At 39.2% G+C, this 18,171-nt stretch overlaps 1 protein-coding gene across 14 annotated transcripts in view; it reads right to left on the bottom strand.

The window, feature by feature from the left end:
- mpdz (multiple PDZ domain crumbs cell polarity complex component) overlaps positions 1-18,171 on the bottom strand; it is a 133,638-nt gene that overhangs the window by 95,506 nt on the left and 19,961 nt on the right. For all 14 annotated transcript variants that reach the window (XM_084109751.1, XM_084109758.1, XM_084109760.1 and 11 more), the window contains exons 3-5: positions 5,025-5,194; positions 864-974; positions 507-646 (exon numbers count right to left, since the gene is read on the bottom strand). In XM_084109751.1, coding sequence (XP_083965877.1) covers positions 507-646; positions 864-974; positions 5,025-5,194 — 421 coding nt within the window. The remainder of the gene's footprint in view (positions 1-506; positions 647-863; positions 975-5,024; positions 5,195-18,171) is intronic.

Here is an 18,171-nt window from a genome sequence, read left to right as displayed (position 1 = left end):
GTAACTCATTTATTATGAATAGAATAGTTCAATATAAAATATTCAGATATTATAAACTGATTGATGAAGTAAAGCAATAACATGAGATTGAAAAATTATTCAGCAACACTTTATTTAAAGTTGAATTGCACCTATGAGTTGTATTTAATATCAATAAGTTGGGGGCAGTTCATCTAAAAGTTGATGAGAGTGTTTTGTTTACTATATTTAGCTATTAAAAATAGTTTACCAAAGAAATAATTTACCAAATAAAAGAAAAAGAAAATTCAAACAAAGTGAAGTACTTTTCATTTCTAAAGTATTTGGGTTTATTTATTATACAAAGCCCTTTTTGTCGATTTTTCGAGAACAACTACAAAATAACTATATCGTGAAATATATCGTTACCGTGAAATAAAATGAGTCATACCGTGAAACCGAATTTTGGTCATACCGCCCACCCCTAGTTGCGTGCACAAATCACTGATGATCTGATAGGATGTGTGAGTGCGTGTACATATTCTGACCTGTATGCCACACTTCCAGCCTGAATCTCCTGAATGAAGATGCCGAGTTCTCCGCGGTTCTCACTACACAATCCAACAACACTGAAGCCCAAACCGCCTGATACCGGCTTCTGTAGGTCGATGTTAGTCACGTACCGACCCTACACACACAACATCACACCCATATAATCACACTCTTTGTATGATCTCAGAAAGTAAATGACTAATTGTGTGGTCTCTTATAGCTTTATTTACTGAGGACACAACTTCAAAAGAAAAAATCTATATATTAGGCTCGCATATCTTATATCTCTTTTATCAATGCGATATGAGAGTTTGAAATGCTCTATAGAAATAAAAAAACAATATATGTGTTACCTGAGCCATGGAACGGATGATGTGTTTGTACTCTTCAGATGAAGGCTGTCCATTAAGCTGCGCTGAGAAACCTTCATGGCTGCTCTTGAGATCGGAGTTAATATATGGAGTCTACGAGAGAAAGATTAACAGAAAAACAGTGGAAGTGTAAATTACTTCTCATTTGTGTGTTCCAAGTATTTAGCTTTACTTCTTTCACCGAGCATCTAAAAATATAAATAGCTCTGAAAGAGCATGGAAAACTCATTTGTTTTGATAATTTCTGGTGATAATTTGTCCTCCCAGCCATCTGTGCACACATGTTTTTCATTACATTCAGGAGCTGCTTAATTAACTTTTTATTTCCCTCCCCGACTCGAGCGCACATTCCTGATGAAGTACAAACCATTTCATATCAATTACCCAGACAAAACGTGCCCCAAAAAAGCATCTCTCTGTGAGAAAAATAGCATGCACCTCACATCGCTATGTGTGAAGTCATTTCCTTAAAACATTTGTTGTTTGTTTGAAATTAATGGCTTAATAAACCATTGTCATTCCAGCTTGGTTTCACAGATCTGCACTCTAGTGATTTACAACTCTGTCCTTGCTGTTATATCAGTGTTTGTGTGTCTTTTCCACATCGCAAGTTACCGATTTATAAAAGAAATTGTTCTGAAATTGTTTTTGTCATACAATGAAAGTCAATCCCTTGTGAAAAAGAAGTATATTTTAGCATACTTCTAATAATTGTACATATTATGGAAATAAAATAGATAAAGATTATAATAAAAGAATATAAGAATCTAATTGCTTGTTAATTGCAGTTAAATTAAAACGTATTTTAGTTTAAATTGTACATCGAATGCAATTAGCTGAATTTTAGAGATTGACAGTTAGCCTACAGTTTGGATTGGTGATATGGTTCTGTTCTGGGCAAGAACTCCCTTTCCATCCATGCAGCCTAGCATGGATAAGAGAAAGGAGAGCTGCGATGACCCCCTTAGGGTAAACAGAACAGAACCAACATAAATGTATTACAGATATCATTCATTTTCAATAATTTAATGTACAACATAATTCAAGAAAAATGAGTCTGATTCGAAGAGGAATATCAGAAGGCCAAGTCCTGAGTGTACGAGAGGAGAAGCTAGGGGCTGCTCCTGAGCAACGTGATAAAGCTGCTGATAATACTGAATGGGCTTTAATATAGGATGCTGTGCTAGGCGTCGTATTCCTATACAGACGTGGATCAGCTGAGGATCATCTGATGCGAGCTAGACTGACATGACCTGCCAGAACTAATGTGACGCTTGATATCTTTATATGTATTATTCATAATTACTTGAAATATGGTTAAAGTGTTCTGCTGAATGTACTGACAAGCATTTATGGTCAAATAAAATATACTTTAATACAATTTTTATTGAACATATATTAACTTTAAATTAAATATAGAATAGAACACACTACATTTCAAATTATAATAAAGTACTTTACATGTGCTTTAGTGTGAGCACATCAAAATAAGTGTACTGTCTTAAAGCAAGCTAGATTATTAAAACATGATTTAAAATGTAAAACTTTAAAAAAGAAGCAAAAAAGAAGATATAGAATATGGGTAACCAAACAGTTGATGGGCCCCATTGGCTTCCATAGTATGGCGAAAAAAAATTGGTTACCGACATTGTTCAAAAAATATATTTTTTGTGTTCAGCAGAAGAATGAAACTGATCTGAGATGAAGTGAGTAAATGATGACAGAATTGTCATTTTTGTGTTAACTGTCCCTTTAAGTACACTTAAGTGGCTTTTTTTTATTTTTTATTATGTTATCTGCAAGTGCAGTTTTAAAAAAAGATATGTTTTTAAGATCTGAATTACACTACACATGTACATTGAATACAATAAAATAAACTTATTTTTCACAAGGAAATAGGGTTTAATGTTTTTTTTGGATTCCAATATTATCTTCTGTTATATTGCGCAAAAGAAAGAAAGTCATAGAAAAAACGATGACAGAAATTTAATTAGGTAAACAGTTCCTTTAACAAACTATGTCGAAAGCCACGGTGACACTTTTGGCAGGTTTTATACAGCTCTTCTGTGCATAAATGGGCCCACTTCAGTCTGCTGCAGTAAACATTAATGTACATAAACGTCTCCCAGAGGCCCTTCAGATTAAGCGCTGTAGAGTCTCGTCTCGGTTGCTGATCGTGCACAAGCTTTGAACGCACACCAAACTATGTCAGCTCTGAGAGAGCGTGTATTTGTTAGTCTTCCTGTGTAAGAGGATTAGGTCTCTAGTTTGGCTCGTCCACATTTCAGAAATTACTTCTGCTCCACTTCACACATGAACTCATGTCTCTCTCTTGGTCGTTCCTGCTTTGTGGTAACCACAGCAACACAGACAAAGCCATACTCACCAGTTGCATAAACACCCTTGCAGTTTAGTGTGGAGAGACACCAACAGACCAAAATTAATTAGTCTCAGGTTATTAAAGGTGTTTGCTTTATTGTGTTTACTTTTGCCTAAGTAACACATTTCCCTCCCAAACACCATAGCAAAGCAACTGCATAGCAACACCCTGGCTACCACTTTTCTTTTGAAAATGTAAAAATTTTCTTCTTTGTGTGTGTATCCCTTGTTAAATATTAGGTACACTTTAGCATACTTAAAAAAAATAAAAAAGAGTATTTATTGCATAAAGAATACACTTTAAACCAATATACTTGAGTGCATATTGAATGTAATGGTTTCAGACACATAAATGCATGTTATTTACAATTTAATGAAAATGTATTATAGTTTAAATTTATATTAAATCCAATTACCTGAACTTATGAATGCTTTTTTTTTTACCCACTTTAAATTGGATTTAAGTACATCTTTAAATGCAATTTCATAATTCTGTTGTCTTTGAAATATGGTATGGCCGAATGTACTGACAATCATTTAAATTATTAACTTCAAATGTAATATCAAATAAACTTATAATCAAGTATATTACATGTACTTAAGTATGCTAGTCAACACATCAAAATAAGTGTACTTCTTTAAAGCACGACAATTTTTTTTTTTAAAACAATCATTTAAAATGTCCCTATTTAAAAATAAACGTACCAAAATGTATTTGAAATGCATTTATTTTTATGCCAAGTATACTACAAATACATTTATTTGTGTACTTAAAATAGAGTGATCATACTATCCTTACTAAGAGTGATATTAATATACATTTTAGGCTTAAGTAGACTTTTTTAAGTCTACTTAAGTGTGTTAAGAAACTGTACTCTTTAAGGGCACTTAAGTGCCCTTTTTTCACTAATATTGTATTAATGCATGTACAGTTTAAAAAAAATATATACTTTTAAGATTTGAAGTACACTACAAGGTCACGTTTAATACAAATAAGCACACTTCTTTTCCACAAGGGTAACCAGCTCTATTCTAAGAGTCTTACTTTTAGACTGACATTAGATTTTGTTAAGGTTTTCTTTTTCCACACAGGCTGTTAACAATGTTACGCTCTGCGGTTCAGAAGTATGTGACTGAACTGAGCGAGAGGGAATGCCGGTGGGGATTTGATAATCTCCATTCCTCTGTTCCAGCCTCCCCAGCATAACTCGCATACTTTAGACAGAACGGCTGCCAGTGCAAAACTCTCCATGTCCACACAGAGCTCGAAAAACCTTGACATATGCCCAACTAATAAAGCATTTTCCCCCTGACTAATTGAGCTGTGAATATTTTCCAGTGTTTGCATTGTTTGTGATTTGAATAATCATGTAATCTCAATCATCTCAGATCAGGGCAGCAAAGATTCAAAGCAGACAATGTCAAAACACATCATTGCATAATCAACTTAGACACAAATCCTAAGATTAACTGTGACAGCATGTCTGAAACGACCTCAGACATAAGGCAGTATACTGCTTTTTGCATACTTCACTATATACGGTTTACAAAAACATTTGTTTTAAGATATTTGTATTTTATATATTTTGCTTTAGCACAACGTTAGGAAATATCAGTTTTATATTTCCAAATATGTATTTTAAGGTTTGGGTTGGGTTTAAAAAAAAATCCAAATCCAAAATCCATCACTCTGTTTGAAATGTTTTGGTGTTTGTCTACTCTAAATGAAATGAGTTTTTTCCAGTGTTGTGCGTTTTTTCTTACATGCTCCTTCAGGTGTTGCACTGATTTTTGCAGGGCGAGGATCTGGTGAAATAGAGGACTCTGCAGGACCGCTTTCAGAAGATTCAGCTTCTCCTCAGCAGGAACATCTGCTCCCTTTTCTTTCAATCGAGACTGTAACCTCTCCACCGCCTGCAGACAACGCTGGGTATCTGCCACACACACACAAACACACACACACACACACACATAAGCTCTTCAAGGTTTGACAGCCTTTTATTTTTGTTTATTCACTAAAATTTGAATATTGTGTCAGAAATGGCGACAGATTCGTCAGTCTCCGGCAATGATGAGAAAGGTGGTAGAAATAGGGCTGGGTACCGAGTTCGATACTTTTTAGGTACCGACCGAATTGCCTCGATACTATCGAGTATCGAAAAATGACTCGTTGTTCGGTACCAGATTTCGATACCTAAGGGGTTAACTCGTCAACGTCAGTGCTCAAACAAATACATATGAAATGCACAACGACACACTTAAATTCGCTCACGCACATACACGCAAACTCTACACACACGAGACGCGCGCGCGCACAAACTGTCCACGCATAAATGAGCCGCGAGCACACACACAACTCAACTCTCCACGCACATACTCATATGAGACGCGAACACACACGCACACACACAATACCCTAAAGATGTGGAAAAGTCGATCGAAAGTGTGGCTACATTTCTCCAGGCTCGATGCCAACAGCGCGCGATGCAGTATTTGCGGTAAAATAATTGCTGCAAAGACCGGTACCACGACAGATATGATGAAGACCTTGACAGTGCACGGAGTAAACATAAGAGCAGAAAGTTGCTCCGTCTTTGACTGGTAAATGAAGAGATACCTTGTTGATCACTCTGACAGTGTTTATATTGCAATAATGACCTACTAAATGTACACTGCCGTTCAAAAATGTGTTGGTTAGTCCTTTTTTTTTCCAGTAAGGATGCATTAATTTAAAGTGATCAAAAATTACCTTAAAACACGTGTAATGTTACAAAATATTTCTGTTTCAAATAAATGCTGTTCTTTTGAAAATTTTATTCGTCAAAGAATCATGAAAAAATGTATCATATCCAAAATATTAAGCAGCAAACTGTTTTCATATTTCTGTAGGATTATGTGACACTGAAGTAATGATTTTGAAAATTCAGCTTTGACATCACAGGAATAAATTACATTTTGAAATATATTCAAATAAGATTTTAAATTGTAATACTATTTCACAATGTTACATGTTTTACTGTATTTTTGATCAAACAAATTTAGCTTTGGTGAGCATGAGCTCTTTATAAAAAAAAAATTCCTTTGTGCACTGGCTAAGGAGCATGAGTCAAACTGAAAAAATAAAACCAAAGTTTTTCTGAGGTAATGTGTTATGTAATCTTGTTAAAATGGATTTCATAAAATTGGTATCGAAAAAAGTATCGTTCAGGAACCGGTATCGAAATCAAGGTATCGGTATTGGTATTGGTATTGAAATTTTTTGAATGATACCCAGCCCTAGGTAGAAATGTTTTATTAAATTCACTTTCTTTATCTCACAGGTACATTATCCGCTTAAATATTCAGGGAATATTTAAATAATTGAGAAGAGTATCTTCGAATACATTCATCTCCGGTACAGAGTGTTTTCTGTGGAGGATTTGATTACCGTGAGGAGGTGCTTTATCTTCTAATCATACAGACTGATGCCTCATGGGTACAAATGCTATAGTACACATTCCTCTCACAGAACAAGAGCAACAGAGAAGACAATAATTCACTGAAGATATTCACAGTGGAAAATTGTAAAAAAACACTTGGACATTGCTGCCTTAAAGGGGTCATGAATTGAGAAATCTAATTTTCCTTGATCTTTTGACATATAAGAGGTATGTCACGTTTATGATGAAGATGAGGAGGCTACAGTCAAAGCGAATGTATTGGCAGCTAAAAACTTTATCAAATCAAACAAAAGAATAAAATCCAAAACAAGAAATAAACTAAACAAAATACTGTGAACCAACACAAATAACACAAGACAAGGAACTGAAAGAATTAAAAGGCCTTATATACAAGAACTCAATACAAAACAGGTGTGCACTAATCAATTAATTACCGTGACAACTAAATGAGAACAGGAAAAAACAGGAAATTAATGATAACAAACTAAAAGTCCTTGAAAATGAAAAACAGCAACATAACGTAACAAGGTTATTAGAACTCAACACTTCCTCATTAGTACAAAAAAAGCTTTTATTGAAACAAAACTCCCTAAATGACTTTGTCTCAGTATGACATCATAGTGTGGCAGAAGACCGCCTCTGCTGAAGAAGATGAATGCCTACTTCTACATTATTGCCTCTTTAGCCCCACCCACCATTTCAGGAATGTCATGTAGTAGTAAATACGAGAGACACAAACACAGAATTACTTGAGTAACAAAACGAGATGCCTCTGAGGTTTACAAGACATTGTGCAGTGCCAAGTTGCTCCTTGTGATCCTAACATTAGGAAAGTGTGGATTAACTTTATTTAAAGTGCCCCATTATGCTATTTTAAAGGCTCGTAATTTTGTTTTGAAGGTCTCCTACAACATATTTAATTTTCTCATAATATACATTGCACATCACCACATTTTTCCATGATTCCATGTCTCTCTAAGTCCCTCTTTTCCCTGAGCTTACTCTGCTCTGATTGGCCAGATGGCCCAGTCTGTTGTGACTGGTCTACCACTTACAGCGTGTGGCGGAAGCTAACACCCATTACCATAACTGAACTTCAGCTCCATCTGGAGGCTTCCTAAAGCTCAGGGATTGTACACAATGAAAGACAGTTAAGATGACGTTGATTTTATCACATCAATCCGAGCGCGAGTCTGATGAAAAAACATTGGAAGAACTAGTTGTTCAACATGAACCTTCATCGCAAGGACCACTTGAGCAGGATGTTTCTCAATGATACGCTACTCATTTTGAGGTACATTATAAGATGTTGCAACTGTAATTCCTCAGCATCAGCAATAACAAGAGTATGTTCATCAACAAACCGATGAGTATATTTCTAATTTATTACACAGCTCTGTGGAATACTTGATTCTGATTGGTCAATAGCGCCATTCAGCGGTAAATTATTCCCAGATAACCACTCAAAGCAGATAACGCAGGCTCATCCAGGTTACTGAAGTTAGCAGTGCTATACACCTGCTATGAACATTTTTTCTTCATGGAAGTTTTGCATTTGGTGAGCTAATAGAATATTAAAACTTAGTCAAATCAATATTTTGTATACAGTTTTTTATTTATGCCATCCAGTATCGTGGACTCGCTCTCTCTTGCTTCATACAAACGCAGCTGCTGCAATTTTGTGACTATATTGTTTTATACACTGTTGAATTATAAGATACATACAGGTAAGATTTTAAAACAGTTTAATCTGAAATCAGTATCTCTTATCTCCATAATTAATTATGTGGTGAAATGCTGTGTAATAAGTGGTATGACTGTAAACCGTATCTTGAATGTCCGTCTAGTTTGAACTTGCCGTGCTGCAACAGCTCTCTCCACGGAAGTTTTGCGTTTAAAGAGCTAATAAAATATTTCAACTCTGATCAATATTTCGTGTCTAATTATTTACTTATGTGGCAAGTAGCCGTGTAATAAGCGGGATAATGAACATCCAGCCGGTTGTTCTCTCAAAATAAACCCCCGACAGGGTTATGAGGACCCAGACGCGAAGCAGAGGTACATTATCCCTTAATTATTGCAGTGCACATGCGGGAATTGTATTAATAACAGCGCATACGTTAGCTCCATCCTTTATCTTTACTCAAAGTAGTAAGAACTACAGACAATCTGCATTAATAGACACAGTTTTAGGTAATAGTGGCCCACAGCTGTATTTCAGAAAGACAGAAATAACGTGAGTTAGCCGGTTAACCGGAAACTTACACAATATAAAGCACAAAACTACACATTGAGAAACAGGAGGTATAATGAGCTTACATATCGCTAACACTGTGAGTATGCCAGGTTACAGGTATTTTGTTTTGTAGTCTGAAAATACGCGCTTGTCGTGCTATTTCAGCATTTGTTTTGTCAAATGTTCATGTACACTCCGGTTCCAGACAATTTTTAGCTTCCTTGAGCAATTCCACTTTGCTTTTGCGATTATTGAAGCAAACTATAATATTCATCTTCTTATTTTCCCTTTTAGGAAAAGTATGACAAGCAGCAATATCATTGCTTTTAATCGGCATGATGAGATTGTTGAAAACTGTATTATTTGTTGTTCTAGTGTTTGTAGTTCGTGAGCCGGTGCGTCCTAACCTTTGTCAATGCTCGTCGCCGCTCTGGCATACGTTTGATGTCGTGTCTCAAATCCAGTTATTATTATATCCTCCATGCAGGTGTATTGCTCCAAGTCATCAACTTTCCTTTCCAGGTTCACGATCCGTTTGTCCTTTTCTTTAATTATTGTTTTGAGGAGCTTCACTTCGTCCATTAGCTCCATGAGTTTTGTTTGTTGTTTCGAGACTTTGCTCAACTCATCCGACATAAAGCTCAGTGATTTCTTAATTTCCTCCATTTCTTCCATTTTAGGCTGCATTTTCTTTTCCTTCAGTTTGTATAACTTTGGTTTGTTTATTAATCTTTCAAGTTTTAATTTAAAAAGTTTGAGCAGCGTCTCGCTGACATGTTGCATGCTGCGTCATCTGAGTGTCACGTATAAGATGTAACGCAGTTAATCTGGTTAATTTCTTCTTTTTTTGGCTAGTAGAAGTTCTGGATGGCTGGTAACTTAAAAATTTTGTAGCCAAATTGGCCGGTGGGTGAAAAAGTTAATTTCAAAAGTTTTGAATGTGCCATGAGTGTTTTAAAGAGAGGGTCAAGAACAGGATATAAAATATAAAATTAGGATGTTAACATTATAAGTGGACCTCAAAGAACATTATCCAATTTAAAAAAAAAAAAAATGCAGTTCATGACCCCCTTAAAAAGTGGACAGGTAAAGCTTATTAATTAGACCAGTGGTTCTCTACTGGTTAGGCCATAGGAACCACATTGTTTTATCATCATTAAGTGACCCATATTTTTAGAAATTTGAACCAGGCAAATTTTTGTTTAAAAAATGGTTGACACAGACAAATACCATCCCACTTTACTTAACTAGTTTTTAAAAATACAATAAAGTTAGTAAGTTGGCATGAGAAACCACAGTCCTCAAAATATAGAAAATAACACAAAGTGCAAATAAAAAGTGGTAGGGTTATGGAAACTACAGTTACCATGGTGAATACCCAATATTAACATGAACTGTTAATAAAACATAAGGACACTGATCCTGATGAATATAATTAACTTTATACCTACATGCAAAACAGGGGCGTCATGCAAGCCAAAATTCTGGGGGGGCACAATCTGAGACGTTGCAATTATTTTCTGACGGGTGATATGGATCATGTTAGGAGGGGTCAGGGGGTTTCTCCCCCTGAAAATTTTTAAATTCTGGCTGCTAAACATACCATTTCAATGCAGTTTGGGAGGGACAGAAATACCTTAACGGAGCTAGCAGCAACCCTCCTCTATCTGAGGACTAAGTTAAAGTATCTATTTTGTAAGTTTATGTAAAAGACAGGTTGATGAAAGAACTGTAAGCTCAAATTCAAAAGCTTTTTAAGTCTACTTCATTAATGTTTGCCTATCTTTTTTCACTGCATTTGAATTAGCTGCCTGATCCGCGAAGAACCGTGAATAACAGTCTATGGGAGAAACATCAAGTCGATGCCTTGATAACGTTAGGTTGGATTTTGCAGTTAGCCTACAACAAATTTAACACCCTCGTTTCTATGAAACTGAAAACAATTGAACCAGCTGGAGACTTTGACACAAGATAAAACAGAACAGATGTTTCAAAACCGATCAGATAACGTTACTATGGCTTTGGATGGCAGTAACGTTAGCCAACTAGTTTACGGTTAGACTTGGCTAGCTATCGATAACGTTACACTGACACAACTTAAGTTAATGCTCTGAATTCGCAGCTAATATTAAATCCATAACTTTTTGATCAAGTTAAAATTTCCAGGTCAACCACAAATAATCCCACTACCTTTTAATATCATCCGATAACTAATTCAATGCTGATTTGTTGCTTTGCCCACTTACCACTTCAAGACCATCTGTAAAACATTGCTAGCTCAACGTGCGAGACGAGTGAGTTGCTTGAACATACACAGCAAAGATTCTAGAGCGCTACGCGCGTAGATTGCTCTAGATTTGATACACAGACACCATATTAGGAAAAAGGGCTGATGCTGACCGATTTATTACACATCCAGAAGAATACATTCGAGTCGTTATAGGCTCTGGTATTATGGAGCATAATAGGAATAAAGTTGTGACAAAAAAAATTATCAGGGAGGAAAAATCTGAGGGGGCACGTGCCCCCTCACTTTGAATGGGCATGACGCCACTGATGCAAAACCTTCCCAGCTAACACACACAACGCACCAGTTATGTAATGTATTGGTACTCTTTGGTAATTTCGAACAAAGTTGCAAGCTCGTAATTTATTTTGCGCTCTGTTCATAGTGAAGTGATATACGGTGCACCCCTCTGCATTTGTGCACGCAGGTGAGTGCACAGTATCGTCTGACAGGACAGGAAAGTTCATTTTTCTGAGGTCAAAAGCTCAGAAAAGTCACAGTACAATTAGAAATGTCCAAATACAAGTGTCACACTAAAATATACTTTTAATATTATTTTTGTTGAAACTTGTATGTCACGTATTTAAATACATTAACACTGAAGATGCAATTCTACATTTAAAATATATTAACTTACAATGTAATACTGCATAACAAACTACAGTTAAAATTATGATAAAGTACTTTACATGTGCCTTAGTATGTTAGTCAAGGGTCACTGGGATTTTGCCAAGTAAGTCATGTTCCTGGATCAACATATTGATATATCCGGAACAACATTCCTGTCTGAGAATTTAGTCCTAACCCTATCTCTACCCCTAAACAGAACCCTACCCATAACTTATCCCTAAAATCAGAGGGAATTTATAGATGAATAACTGATGTAGAAGTACCTAGCCCTGGTTGTAAGCCTAAACTTGACATAAACTGTAAACTTGTCCCTCAAATCTGATTAGTTGATTGGAATGTTCTGATTAACAAAGATGTTCCTCTGGTTATCATTGGAGAACGTCTCAGGTTACGTATTTAACCCTGGTTCCCTGAAGAGGGAATGAGGCGCTTTGTCGAGATGCTGTGGGAACGCCCCTGCGTGATTGCGTCATGAAGCATGTGTAGAATCAGTCCAATGGTGTGACTTGACGTCATAGGCGGGTGACGTCACAGACCAGGAAACTATAAAGCATACCCAGAAACAGACCGCGCTAGCTTCTGATAGACTGAAGCAAGTCGCTCACAGGCATGCAGGGAGTATGGCAGGGCGAAGCAGCGTCTCGTTCCCTCTTCAAGGAACCAGGGTTACATACGTAACCTGAGACGTTCCCTTTCAAGGGAACTTGAGTTGCGTCGAGACGCTGTTGGAACACTATACCCATGACATCATAATAACCAATGCCTGTCTGTATGAAATCATTGCCCACACTAAGATACAAGCACCCTAGACCCTGGAGTGGAGCCTAGATCCAAGTTATAAAACCTCACAAATGTGTGCAGTGAGGACCAGCCTGCCGCTGGGGACATAACCCAACCTAGGGTGAAGGCAAGCATTCACCATACCAGGTGCAAATTCCAGGCACGAAGGAGCAACCGACAAGGTGCTGGAGGGATCAACTGCTGACATCATCCTGGGATGCCCATGGATGAACCAACATGAGCCCACCATCAACTGGAACTGCCTTTCTTCTGTGCCCAAACCATCTACCCGTCTGACCTGTCAACACCCCTTGAAGTCTTCATCCAATATTTAGGTGAACTCCACCTCTGCTGAGAGCCCAGAAACCGAGAGCAAAACTAAAATTCCTCCAGAGTACCGGGCGTTCCAGGATGTGTTCAGCAAGCGGTTGGCGACCAGACCATCGACGTCCCCTGCCGCTTCCAGCTTCTTCTTTGTGGCCAAGAAGAATGGAGGCTTGTGGCCGTGCATCGACTACCGTACACTCAACTCTCAGACCATCAAATTCAGCTAATTCAGTCCCTGCCACCCTGGAACAGCTACGTGGGGCTCGCATCTTCACCAAGCTGGACCTGTGGAGCGCCTACAACCTCATTCAGATACGTGAGGGGGACGAATGGAAGACGGTGTTCATCACTCCGACAGGCCACTACGAGTACCAGGTGATGCCGTATGGCCTATCCAACTCCCCATCCGTATTCCTGGGCTATATGAATGAGGTGTTCCGGGAGTACTTCCGACGCTTCGTCATCGTCTACATCGACAACATCCTGATCTACTCCTGGAACCTGGCCGAACATCGCCAACACCTGATGCAGGTCCTGCAAAAGCTGAGAGAACACCACCTCTATGTCAAGTTGGAGAAGTGCGAGTTCCACACGCCATCTGTACAGTTCCTTGGATATATCATCGACCAACGAGGTATCCAAATGGACCAGAAGAAGGTGGACACCATTCACAACTGGCCCGAACCTGTCACTATAAGAGGAACTCCAATGCTTTCTAGACTTCGCCAACTTCTACCGAAGATTCATCCAGAATTACAGTCTCCTCAGCTCATCTCTCACCTCCCTCCTCAGAAACTGGCCCAAGTCTCTGTTCTGGAACCCCTTGGCCACAGAAGCCTTCCAACGCCTGAAGAATGCCTTCATCACCGCTTCAATCCTGGTACACTCCAATCCAGAACTCCCATTCGTGGTCGAAGTTGACGCCTCTACCACCGGGGTTGGAGCGGTACTATCCCAGCGGCAGAGTGAGTCTCCTCGACTCCAACCATGCGCCTTCTACTCCAAGAAGCTGTCCCTGGCGGAGCAGAATTACAATATTGAAAATCGTGAACTGCTGGCAATCAAGCTTGCCTTGGAGGAATGGAGACACTGGCTGGAGGGAGCTCACCACCATTTCTAAGTTATCACAGATCACCGAAACCTAGAATATCTCAGAGAAGCCAAGCGACTCATCCCAAGACTAGCCCGTTGGGCTTGGTTCTTCACACGGTTCGACTTCACTGTGACCTACCAACCTGGTACTAAGAATGGCAAGGCGGATGCCTTGTCTCTTCTGTTTCATCCTGAACCCGACTCCAGTCCTCCAGAACCTGTTCTCCCTCCAGCCATGGTAGTCAGTCCGATCCAATAGTGCCTCGAAGATCAACTCCTCCAAGCCACCCACAACGAACCTGCTCCACCGGGAGGTCCTGAGGGATGGTTGTATGTTCCATCCGCTTGCCGTCTGTCCCTCATGGGCTCAGCACACACCTCTCCGGTCTCTGGACACCCAGGCAGCAAGCAAACCCTCTCGCTCCAGCAAGATCGCTGGTGGCCCAACATGGTCCAGGAAATATCCCGGTACATCAAGGGGTGCTCAGTCTGTGCCATCACTAACACACTGAGGAAGCTACCCGAGGTAAAGTTAGTACCTCTGCCAATACCCCGACGCCCCTGGTCTCATCTGGGTTATAGACTTCATGACAACCTTCCTCCATCCAACCATCACACGTGTATTCGTCGTCGTAGACCGAATCTCCAAAGCCTGCAAACTCATCCCCATCAAGGGCCTGACCACCGCGTTCAAAGCCACAGAACTCCTCTTCCAGCAAGTTTTTCATCATTATGGCTTTCCAGAAGACATCGTATCAGACAAAGGTTCCCAGTTTATTTCCCGGGTGTGGCAGGCCTTCTTCAAACTCCTCGGCGTCTCAGTGAGTCTATCCTCAGGGTACAACCCACAGACAAATGGCCAGACTGAGCGCAAGATCCAGGAGATCGGGAGATACCTGTGGTCAAACTGCCACCAGAACCAGGACAACTGGAGCCGCTACCTCCCCTGGGTGGAGTATGCACATTGGAGCGAAGTAAGCCCAGTGGTGGTTACCACTGGGCTTGCTTCGCTCCAATGTGTCCTCGGTTATCAACCTCCTCTCTTCCCCTGGTCCAGAGAACCTTCGGAGGTTCCAGCTGTCAACCACTGGTTCGAGGAGAGCGAGAGGGTACTTTACCCTGTTCACTGTCTCTTTACGTTCGAAAATCGGTTGCACAATTGATCGGACCATTTTAACGGCCTTCTCTCGGAGCGCATCCAGCTTGTCACGATACGCCTGCAGCGAACGCGCGTCACACAGCAACTGCAAGCTCTGACAAACACACATAACAGCAAATTATACTTCTGCATAATGTGTCTCTTTTTACTACAAAAATGTGAATTCTGCTGGTATTCAGACAGTCTCATGCATACACATACAGATTCGGGCTACGGTCTACAATCGCCTATGTAGGTGAAATTTGTTTGACATTTCTAATCGTAAACACAGCCATGTTGAAGCCTGCAGTAATATTTTTCATTGATGTTATGGCAGTCCACTCTGCTTAGGCTATTGTTTTTCGAGAATGTTGCACTCCTGTTTGTCATTGTGCACAAAAGTTCACGCCAATAAATCATCAGAAATATTACTGACTTGTGCGCGTCTCAAGCGCCCTCTTTACGTTCGTCCTAATGCCTGTTAGTTGTCTGTGGATTTGCCTATATTTGGCGTTTAAAATGGAAACGTCTTTAGACATGGAAAATCGATTTTACAATCGATTCAATGAACACTTATGTCTCAAAAATCGAACAGGATTTTTTCACAAAAGTGACAGTCCTAGTATCCTATTATGGGACTCAGCTCATGTGCATCTCCAGCGTGCAGTGCGAAGATACCAACGCCAGGCTAGGGCTGGGTACCGAGTTCGATACTTTTTAGGTACCGACCGAATTGACTCGATACCATATCGAGTATCGAAAAATGACTCGTTGTTCGGTACCAGATTTCGATACATAAGGGGTTAACTCGTCAACAAAAGTGCTCAAACAAATACATATGAAATGCACAACGACACACTTAAATTCGCTCACGCACATACACGCAAACTCTACACACACGAGACGCGCGCGCGCACAAACTGTCCACGCATATATGAGCCGCGAGCACACACACAAACTCGCGCACATACTCAATGAGACGCGAGCACACACACAAACTCTCCACGCACATACTCATATGAGACGCGAACACACACGCACACACACAATACCCTAAAGATGTGGAAAAGTCGATCGAAAGTGTGGCTACATTTCTCCAGGCTCGATGCCAACAGCGCGCGATGCAGTATTTGCGGTAAAATAATTGCTGCAAAGACCGGTACCACGACAGATATGATGAAGACCTTGACAGTGCACGGAGTAAACATAAGAGCAGAAAGTTGCTCCGTCTTTGACTGGTAAATGAAGAGATACCTTGTTGATCACTCTGACAGTGTTTATATTGCAATAATGACCTACTAAATGTACACTGCCGTTCAAAAATGTGTTGGTTAGTCAGATTTTTTTTTCAGTAAGGATGCATTAAAGTGATCAAAAATTACCTTAAAACACGTGTAATGTTACAAAATATTTCTGTTTCAAATAAATGCTGTTCTTTTGAAAATTTTGTTTGCCAAAGAATCATGAAAAAATGTATCATAGTTTCCAAAATATTAAGCAGCAAACTGTTTTCATATTTCTGTAGGATTATGTGACACTGAAGTAATGATTTTGAAAATTCAGCTTTGACATCACAGGAATAAATTACATTTTGAAATATATTCAAATAAGATTTTAAATTGTAATACTATTTCACAATGTTACATGTTTTACTGTATTTTTGATCAAACAAATGCTTTGGTGAGCATGAGCTCTTTATAAAAAAAAAATTTCCTTTGTGCACTGGCTAAGGAGCATGAGTCAAACTGAAAAAATAAAACCAAAGTTTTTCTGAGGTAATGTGTTATGTAATCTTGTTCAAATGGATTTCATAAAATTGGTATCGAAAAAAGTATCGTTCAGGAACCGGTATCGAAATCAAGGTATCGGTATTGGTATTGGTATCGAAATTTTTTGAATGATACCCAGCCCTACGCCAGGCAGATGTCCGAAGAGCAGAAGCCACCCAATACCAACCGGGACAGAAGGTTTGGCTCTCCACCCGCAACACCCGTATTTGCCTGCCCTGCCATAAGCTGAGTCCCCGTTATATGGGTCCCTTTATGCCTGGCTCAGATTACACGATTTTAGCCCGATTTTGGCACGATCCATTTGACGTAGGTTGTCGTGGGGATTCGTAAACGACAACGGGCGTCAAGACGCAAGATTCAATCGTTTCATCTCGTATAGTGTGTCATAGTGGGCTACAACCTACGTTGCGTCTGCGATCCTTCACAACATCGCAACATGTAGTCTGACATGTTTCTTGTCCGACAAGATTTTAGGTATATTGCATTGCATATAATGTGCTGGTCAACAAGTCTAAAATTAATAAACCCCTAGAAAACAGTAAAAAAAACACAACATAGGAACATTGTGTGTACATTTAAGATAGGCTACTTAATTTATTATTCCAATATCCAAATATGATACTAAATTCCACAGAAAAAAATGGCTTCTATTTGTGACGTACTGTCTTTGCATTTGAACATTGCACATTTTAAACAGGACACGCATTAGCTGAATAAATATGAGCCAATACAAACATATTTATAGAAAACAGCTGACAATAGCCGCTTTCCGACCAAGTAGTTACAGGAACTTAGTTATCGGATCTGTCCACTTCTAAACAGTTCTATGAACTACTCTCCCCAAACTCGGTTTTGCTGTTTGCGTTCGCACTGGCAAAGTGGCCATAGGAACTGGTAGGAGGGGTAAGGGAGTGACGCAAGCACGGTGACTTTTATTTTGACGGCGCGATGGACCTTTATTTTGACGGCGCTGAGAACGCTAGAGCAAACAATGCTCACATTCTCTGTGTTTATTAGTTAGCGATCTGTCTAACAGTACGGTTTAATATGTTATTAGATAGAACTGTTAGATAAAGTAGACAGTATATGAAAAAAAGGTTATTAGCCTATGCCGTGTGGTTGATGTCCAGTGTTGCTAGCTGGGCAGATAAACAATCATGTTTGGCTTGGTCCCCTCAAAGTTGCGTTGGA

The sequence above is a fragment of the Abramis brama genome, assembly GCF_963993115.1.
Source record: "Abramis brama genome assembly, chromosome: 3".
Classification (NCBI taxonomy): Eukaryota; Metazoa; Chordata; class Actinopteri; order Cypriniformes; family Leuciscidae; genus Abramis; species Abramis brama.
The sequence above is the reverse complement of the archived record's forward strand: the minus strand, read 5'-3'. Positions and strand labels throughout refer to the sequence as shown.